The sequence below is a fragment of the Mustela putorius genome, unplaced genomic scaffold (genome assembly GCF_011764305.1).
Source record: "Mustela putorius furo isolate JIRA1106 unplaced genomic scaffold, ASM1176430v1.1 tig00001692_pilon_pilon_pilon, whole genome shotgun sequence".
Taxonomy (NCBI): Eukaryota; Metazoa; Chordata; class Mammalia; order Carnivora; family Mustelidae; genus Mustela; species Mustela putorius.
In genome coordinates, this window is record NW_025421844.1 from 313,272 (window position 1) to 323,002 (window position 9,731).

Below are 9,731 nucleotides of genomic sequence, written 5' to 3' on the forward strand. Positions count from 1 at the left end.
TGTGTCATGCTTCCTAATGAACCTCAGTAATGCAGGAAAACAATTCTCAACAAAAAGAGTTTCCACATGTGTCAGGTGCAATCTGTGGGGGTGTCGCCAAGTGTGACTGCAAAAATGGTCGTCTCCATGCACTGGTGACAAGGAACAAAGGCTCTTGGATTGAGACAAAGAGCAGCTGCTCTTCCCAGGTGGTGACTGCAGCCCACAGCTGAGGTTAGCAGTGGAACTGAATGGAGAATGTTGGAGTTATGGGCATAGTCAGAGGCTGCCACTTGACATGACATTCACAGCCTGGTGCCTGAGTATCGGATTTGTTCGTGCAGAGGTTTCTTCTGCAACAGTACAGCTTCTCCCATGCTGTTCTTCCTCTGGTTGCCTTGCATCTTCCATTTATAGGACTTTCTGAGCTTCTAACTCAACCTTCTCTGGTCCATCTCTTTTTTTTATTTTTTTTAATTAATTTATTTTTATTTTTTTTAATTTATTTTCAGCAAAACAGTATTCATTATTTTTGCCCTAAACCCAGTGCTCCATGCAATCCGTGCCCTCTATAATACCCACCACCTGGTACCCCAACCTCCCCCCCTGCTTCTTCAAAACCCTCAGATTCCTATTCAGAGTCCATAGTCTCTCATGGTTCACCTCCCCTTCCAATTTCCCCCAACTCCCTCTCCTCTCTAACTCCCCATATCTTCCATGCTATTTGTTATGCTCCACAAATAAGTGAAACCATATGATAATTGACTCTCTCTGCTTGACTTATTTCACTCAGCATAATCTCTTCCAGTCCCATCCATGTTGCTACAAAAGTTGGGTATTTGTCCTTTCTGATTGAGGCATAATCCTCCATAGTGTATATGGACCACATCTTCCTTATCCATTCGTCCAATGAAGGGCATCTTGGTTCTTTCCACAGTTTGGCAACCGTGGCCATTGCTACTATAAACATTGGGGTAGAGATGGCTTTTCGTTTCACTACATCTGTATCTTTGGAGTAAATACCCAGGAGTGCAAGTGCAGGGTCATAGGGAAATTCTATTTTTAATTTCTTAAGGAATTTCCACACTGTTCTCCAAAGAGGCTGCACCAACTTGCATTCCCACCAACAGTGGAAGAGGGTTCCTCTTTCTCCACATCCCCTCCAACACATGTTGTTTCCTGTTTTGTTAATTTTGGCCATTCTAACTGGTGTAAGGTGACATGTCAATGTGGTTTTAATTTGAATCTCCCTGATGGCTAGTGATGATGAACATTTTTTCATGTGTCTGATAGCCATTTGTATGTCTTCATTGGAGAGAGGTCTGTTTATACAGTGGAACAGAGTAGAGAGCCCAGATATGGACTCTCAGCTGTATGGTCAAATAATCTTTGACAAAACAGGGAAAAATAGACAGTGGAAGAAAGACAGTCTCTTCAATAAATGGTGCTTGGAATCTGGGCAGCTATATGTAGAAGAATGAAACTCGACTATTCTCTTACACCGTATACAAAGATAAACTCAAAATGCCTAAAAGACCTCAACGTGAGATAGGAATCCATCAGAATCCTAGAGGAGAACATTGGCAGTGATCGCTTCGATATCAGCCACAGCAACCTCTTTCAAGATACATCTCCAATGGCAAAGGATACAGAAGCGAAAATAAAGTTCTGGAACTTCATCAAAATCAAAAGCTTCTGCACAGCAAAAGAATCAGTTAAGAAAACAAAAAGGCAATTCACCGGATAGTTGAAGATATTTGCAAATGACAGTACAGATAAAAGGTTGTTATCCAGGATCCTCAAAGTTAACTCGTGAAACTCAACACACACAAAACAGACAATCATATCAAAAAATGGTCCACCTCTTTCTGTATTTAGTTCTCTTCTCCACAGCCAGCAGAAATGGCTCCTGAACAACAAGGGAGTTCTTCTATTTTTGGAACAAAGAACTCCTGGGTCAAGAGGGTGTGTGGATGAGGCCTGAAGCAAGTGGCTTCTGTCTGCTCTTTCAGATCTTCCTCCAGCTGGTGCTTCCTATTGCTGCCTTCAGAGCTGTCAGTCATTAAAACCAGTGATTCCTGATGCAGACAGCAACATGACTGTATCCACAAGTAATGATTCCGGAGCAAAGATGCCCCACCAAGAAAGTACATAAAGTACAATGTCCCATTTATGAATTCTACAAAATTAAAGCTAGTATAAGCTGACATGAGAAAGAACAATAGTTATGTGGGAACAGGGTGAACAAGGGAAAGGGAAGGAGAAATTCCAGAGGAAAATGCTGAAATTTTTAGGGAGAATTGGTGTGCCCCCTGCCAATAATGTTGATTGTGACACCTGTGTTTGTTATATCACACACTCCGTATGTGGGCCATTGATCTTGTCTCAAGTGTACACATCAAACTTATTATAGTTAATAACAAAGGTGATCCTGGAGGAAAGCAATGAGAATGGAATGTTAAAGATATTAAAATACACCTACACGATACTGATTTATTCTCTATTTATGGTAAACTATAAAATAAGCAAAATCAATCCATCCCCATTACAAGAGGAGCTGCACATGCCTCATAGCTTCACACTCTGTCCTGCAGATGATTCAGGGGAAGGGCAGCAGCTCCTGTGGGGGGTAGCACTGACCTAGATCCTGAGATCAATATCACCCCATATATGTTCATGGACACCTTATAAACACAAGTATACACCATGGAATGTTATATAATAAAAAACTTTTTTTTTTTTTCAAAATAGGTCATTACCACTAAATTAAAGGCATTCCAACAGCTTGGGTCATTGCTTCTCTGTAAGAATAGATCCCCAAGCTGAATATATAGCCAGAGGACATGCAAATAGGGCCTGCCTTCTGCTGATTTAACCAGCACAGCCAAGATCCTGCAGCTAGGAGAGGAGCCCCAGGCCCGGAATACCCAGGTGTTCATTCAGTGATCAGGAGAGAATACAGACAACTCACCATGGAATTTGTATTGGGCTCGGTTTTCCTTCTTGCTCTTTTAAAAGGTAATTTATGGAGAAAAAAAATGAATATGTGAGTGGATATGAGTGAGAGAAACAATGGGTGTGTGACAGTTTCCTGACTGAGATGTCATGTGTCTGCAGGTGTCCAGTGTGAGGTGCAGCTGGTGGAGTCTGGGGGAGACCTGGTGAAGCCTGGGGGATCCCTGAGACTCTCCTGTGCAGCCTCTGGATTCACCTTCAGCAACTACTACATGGACTGGGTCCGCCAGGCTCCAGGGAAGGGGCTGCAGTGGGTCGCAGATATTAGCGGTGGTGGAAGTAGCACAAGCTACGCAGACTCTGTGAAGGGCCGATTCACCATCTCCAGAGACAATGGCAAGAATATGCTGTATCTGCAGATGAATAGCCTGAGAGCAGAGGACACGGCCCTGTATTACTGTGCAACAGACACAGTGAGAGGCCCTCAGTGTGAGCCAGGACAGAAACTTCCGTGTTGACACAGGATGTACTGCGCTGCAGGGGCACTCAGAGCCGCAGAGAGCGCTCAGTATCCACAGCAGAGATCAGATAGAGGAGGAGGTGCAGTGCGGTAAGACTTCCTTTTGAGATCAGAGATTTCCTCTCTATACTCTCAGCTGTCCACAGGGATATTTAATTTTTTTTCTTCCATCTGAAATACCTCTTTTTCTCCATGAAGCAAACCACAAGAATATAGCTTTGCCTTTGAATTACCAATTATCAATGAATTACAAATACCTCCATGTATGTCATCTGAACCTTACAGGAGTCCCAGCTACTCTTTCTGTTCATTAGAAGACCACCCAGCCCAGTGTGAAAACTTGTCAAAACCAGTGTAAAGCGCATGCTGCATATGAGCCTACAGAGGCATCAACAATACAAAGCAAGAGAATTAACAGCCGTGGTACAGTCTCAATCTTGAATTATACTCATGGTATCAATGTTAATGACATCGTGGGAAAGAAGAGGAAACCTGCACCAGGATGTTGTGTGGATACAGAGTCTGAAGATCACAAACACACCCAGAGACACACATATACACCCAAGAGAATACAAAACATTTTTTTTCGGAGGAGGAGTCAAGATGGCGGAGAAGTAGCAAGCTGAGACTGCTTCAGCTAGCCGGAGATCAGCTAGATAGCTTATCTAAAGATTGCAAACACCTGAAAATCCATCGGCAGATCGAAGAGAAGAAGAACAGCAATTCTGGAAACAGAAAATCAACCACTTTCTGAAAGGTAGGACCGGCGGAGAAGTGAATCCAAAGCGACGGGAAGATAGACCCCGGGGGGAGGGGCCGGCTCCCGGCAAGCGGCGGAGCAACCGCGCACAAAATCAGGACTTTTAAAAGTCTGTTCCGCTGAGGGACATCGCTCCAGAGGCTAAACCGGGGCGAAGCCCATGCGGGGTCAGCGTGGCCTCAGGTCCCGCAGGGTCACAGAAGGATCGGGGGTGTCTGAGTGTCGCAGAGCTTGCGGGTATTGGAACGGGAAAGCCAGCTACAGAGACAGAGCTGACAGTAAGCTCGCAGCTCCGTGTTACCTTGAACCGGTCGCAGGCTCGGTGAGCTCGGAGCGCGGCCGGAGGTCAGGCAGACGGGAGTAACTGGGCGCTGTTCTCTGAGGGCGCACTGAGGAGTGGGGCCCTGGGCTCTCGGCTCCTCCGGGCCGGAGACCAGGAGGCAGCCATTTGTATTCCCGTCCTCTGGAACTCTACGGAAAGCGCTCAGGGAACAAAAGCTCCTGAAAGCAAACCCGAGCGGATTACTCACCCCGGCCCCGGGTAAGGGCGGTGCAATTCCGCCTGGGGCAAAGACACTTGAGAATCACTACAACAGGCCCCTCCCCCAGAAGATCAACAAGAAATCCAGCCGAGACCAAGTTCACCTACCAAGGAGTGCGGTTTCAATACCAAGGAGAGCAGCAGAATTCCAGAGGAGGAGAAAGCCAAGCACGGAACTCATGGCTTTTTTCCTGTGATTTTTTTTAGTCTTGCAGTTAATTTAATTTTTTCTTTTTCATTTTTTTTTTTTCTCGCCTTCAGGTAATTTTTTTTTTTTTAACTGTTACCTTTTTCTTTTTTAACGATTTTTTACTAGTTTATCTAATATATATATATATATTTTTTTTTACATTTTTCTTAGGTGTTTTCTTTTTTTTAAAATTCTTTCTTTTCTTTTTTTTTTTTTTTTTTTTTTTTTTCTCTCTTCTCCTTCCTTTTTGAACCACTTTTTATCCCCTTTCTCCCCACTCACGATTTTGGATCTCTTCTAATTTGGTTAAAGCATATTTTCCTGGGGTTGTTGCCACCCTTTTAGTATTTTACTTGCCCCTTCATTTACTCTTATCTGGACAAAATGACAAGACGTAAAAATTCAACACAAAAAAAAGAACAAGAGGCAGTACCGAAGGCTAGGGACCTAATCAATACAGACATCGGTAATATGTCAGACCTAGAGTTCAGAATGACAATTCTCAAGGTTCTAGCCGGGCTCGAAAAAGGCATGGAAGATATTAGAGAAACCCTCTCGAGAGATATAAAAGCCCTTTCTGGAGAAATAAAAGAACTAAAATCTAAACAAGGTGAAATCAAAAAAGCTATTAATGAGCTGCAATCAAAAATGGAGGCTCTCACTGCTAGGATAAATGAGGCAGAAGAAAGAATTAGTGATATAGAAGACCAAATGACAGAGAATAAAGAAGCTGATCAAAAGAGGGACAAACAGCTACTGGACCACGAGGGGAGAATTCGAGAGATAAGTGACACCATAAGACGAAACAACATTAGAATAATTGGGATTCGAGAAGAAGAAGAAAGTGAGAGGGGAGCAGAAGGTATACTGGAGAGAATTATTGGGGAGAATTTCCCCAATATGGCAAAGGGGACAAGCATCAAAATTCAGGAGGTTCAGAGAATGCCCCTCAAAATCAATAAGAATAGGCCCACACCCCGTCACCTAATAGTAAAATTTACAAGTCTCAATGACAAAGAGAAAATCCTGAAAGCAGCCCGGGAAAAGAAGTCTGTAACATACAATGGTAAAAATATTAGATTGGCAGCTGACTTATCCACAGAGACCTGGCAGGCCAGAAAGAGCTGGCATGATATTTTCAGAGCACTAAACGAGAAAAACATGCAGCCAAGAATACTATATCCAGCTAGGCTATCATTGAAAATAGAAGGAGAGATTAAAAGCTTCCAGGACAAACAACAACTGAAAGAATTTGCAAATACCAAACCAGCTCTACAGGAAATCTTGAAAGGGGTCCTCTAAGCAAAGAGAGAGCCTACAAGTGGTAGATCAGAAAGGAACAGAGACCATATACAGTAACAGTCACCTTACAGGCAATACAATGGCACTAAATTCATATCTCTCAATAGTTACCCTGAATGTGAATGGGCTAAATGCCCCTGTCAAAAGACACAGGGTATCAGAATGGATAAAAAAACAAAACCCATCTATATGTTGCCTCCAAGAAACACATTTTAAGCCCGAAGACACCTCCAGATTTAAAGTGAGGGGGTGGAAAAGAATTTACCATGCTAATGGACATCAGAAGAAAGCAGGAGTGGCAATCCTTATATCAGATCAATTAGATTTTAAGCCAAAGACTATAATAAGAGATGAGGAAGGACACTATATCATACTCAAAGGGTCTGTCCAACAAGAAGATTTAACAATTTTAAATATCTATGCCCCCAATGTGGGAGCAGCCAACTATATAAACCAATTAATAACAAAATCAAAGAAACACATCAACAATAATACAATGATAGTAGGGGACTTTAACACTCCCCTCACTGAAATGGACAGGTCATCCAAGCAAAAGATCAGCAAGGATATAAAGGCCTTAAATGACACACTGGACCAGATGGACATCACAGATATATTCAGAATATTTCATCCCAAAGCAACAGAATACACATTCTTCTCTAGTGCACATGGAACATTCTCCAGAATAGATCACATCCTCGGTCCTAAATCAGGACTCAACCGGTATCAAAAGATTGGGATCATTCCCTGCATATTTTCAGACCACAATGCTCTAAAGCTAGAACTCAACCACAAAAGGAAGTTTGGAAAGAACCCAAATACATGGAGACTAAACAGTATCCTTCTAAAGAATGAATGGGTCAACCGGGAAATTAAAGAAGAATTGAAAAAAATCATGGAAACAAATGATAATGAAAACACAACGGTTCAAAATCTGTGGGACACAACAAAGGCAGTCCTGAGAGGAAAATATATAGCGGTACAAGCCTTTCTCAAGAAACAAGAAAGGTCTCAGGTACACAACCTAACCCTACACCTAAAGGAGCTGGAGAAAGAACAACAAAGAAACCCTAAGCCCAGCAGGAGAAGAGAAATCATAAAGATCAGAGCAGAAATCAATGAAATAGAAACCAAAAAAACAATAGAACAAATCAACGAAACTAGGAGCTGGTTCTTTGAAAGAATTAATAAAATTGATAAACCCCTGGCCCAACTTATCAAAAAGAAAAGAGAAAGGACCCAAATAAATAAAATCATGAATGAAAGAGGAGAGATCACAACTAACACCAAAGAAATACAAACTATTATAAGAACATACTATGAGCAACTCTACGGCAATAAATTTGACAATCTGGAAGAAATGGATGCATTCCTAGAAACATATAAACTACCACAACTGAACCAGGAAGAAATAGAAAGCCTGAACAGACCCATAACCAGTAAGGAGATTGAAACAGTCATTAAAATCTCCAAACAAACAAAAGCCCAGGGCCAGACGGCTTCCCGGGGGAATTCTACCAAACATTTAAAGAAGAACTAATTCCTATTCTCCTGAAACTGTTCCAAAAAATAGAAATGGAAGGAAAACTTCCAAACTCATTTTATGAGGCCAGCATCACCTTGATCCCAAAACCAGACAAGGATCCCACCAAAAAAGAGAGCTATAGACTGATATCCTTGATGAACACAGATGCGAAAATACTCAACAAAATACTAGCCAATAGGATTCAACAGTACATTAAAAGGATTATTCACCACGACCAAGTGGGATTTATTCCAGGGCTGCAAGGTTGGTTCAACATCCGCAAATCAGTCAATGTGATACAACACATCAATAAAAGTAAGAACAAGAACCATATGATACTCTCAATAGATGCTGAAAAAGCATTTGACAAAGTACAACATCCCTTCCTGATCAAAACTCTTCAAAGTGTAGGGATAGAGGGCACATACCTCAATATCATCAAAGCCATCTATGAAAAACCCACCGCAAATATCATTCTCAATGGAGAAAAACTCAAAGCTTTTCCGCTAAGGTCAGGAACACGACAGGGATGTCCATTATCACCACTGCTATTCAACATCGTACTAGAGGTCCTAGCCTCAGCAATCAGACAACAAAAGGAAATTAAAGGCATCCAAATCGGCAAAGAAGAAGTCAAATTATCACTCTTCGCAGATGATATGATACTATATGTGGAAAACCCAAAAGACTCCACTCCAAAACTGCTAGAACTTATACAGGAATACAGTAAAGTGTCAGGATATAAAATCAATGCACAGAAATCAGTTGCATTTCTCTACACCAACAGCAAGACAGAAGAAAGAGATATTAAGGAGTCAATCCCATTTACAATTGCATCCAAAACCATAAGATACCTAGGAATAAACCTAACCAAAGAGACACAGAATCTATACTCAGAAAACTATAAAGTACTCATGAAAGAAATTGAGGAAGACACAAAGAAATGGAAAAATGTTCCATGCTCCTGGATTGGAAGAATAAATATTGTGAAAATGACTATGCTACCTAAAGCAATCTACACATTTAATGCAATTCCTATCAAAGTACCATCCATCTTTTTCAAAGAAATGGAACAAATAATTCTAAAATTCATATGGAACCAGAAAAGACCTCGAATAGCCAAAGGGATATTGAAAAAGAAAGCCAACGTTGGTGGCATCACAATTCCGGACTTCAAGCTCTATTACAAAGCTGTCATCATCAAGACAGCATGGTACTGGCACAAAAACAGACACATAGATCAATGGAACAGAATAGAGAGCCCAGAAATAGACCCTCAAATCTATGGTCAACTAATCTTCGACAAAGCAGGAAAGAATGTCCAATGGAAAAAAGACAGCCTTTTCAATAAATGGTGCTGGGAAAATTGGACAGCCACATGCAGAAAAATGAAATTGGACCATTTCCTTACACCACACACAAAAATAGACTCAAAATGGATGAAGGACCTCAATGTACGAAAGGAATCCATCAAAATCCTTGAGGAGAACATGGGCAGCAACCTCTTCGACCTCTGCCGCAGCAACATCTTCCTAGGAACAACGCAAAAGGCAAGGGAAGCAAGGGCGAAAATGAACTATTGGGATTTCATCAAGATCAAAAGCTTTTGCACAGCAAAGGAAACAGTTAACAAAATCAAAAGACAACTGACATAATGGGAGAAGATATTTGCAAACGATATATCAGATAAAGGACTAGTGTCCAGAATCTATAAAGAACTTAGCAAACTCAACACCCAAAGAACAAATAATCCAATCAAGAAATGGGCAGAGGACATGAACAGACATTTCTGCAAAGAAGACATCCAGATGGCCAACAGATACATGAAAAAGTGCTCCATATCACTCGGCATCAGGGAAATACAGATCAAAACCACAATGAGATATCACCTCACACCAGTCAGAATGGCTAAAATCAACAAGTCAGGAAATGACAGATGCTGGCGAGGATGCGGAGAAA

General features: G+C 41.6%; 1 gene segment (V, D, J or C); it reads left to right on the plus strand.

Annotated features, from left to right (window-relative positions):
- The first annotated feature begins 2,889 nt into the window (after positions 1-2,889).
- Positions 2,890-3,452, plus strand: LOC101680710. The segment is given in 2 exon segments: positions 2,890-2,997; positions 3,097-3,452. Coding segments are annotated over 2 exon segments (402 nt in total).
- The last annotated feature ends 6,279 nt before the right edge of the window (positions 3,453-9,731 follow it).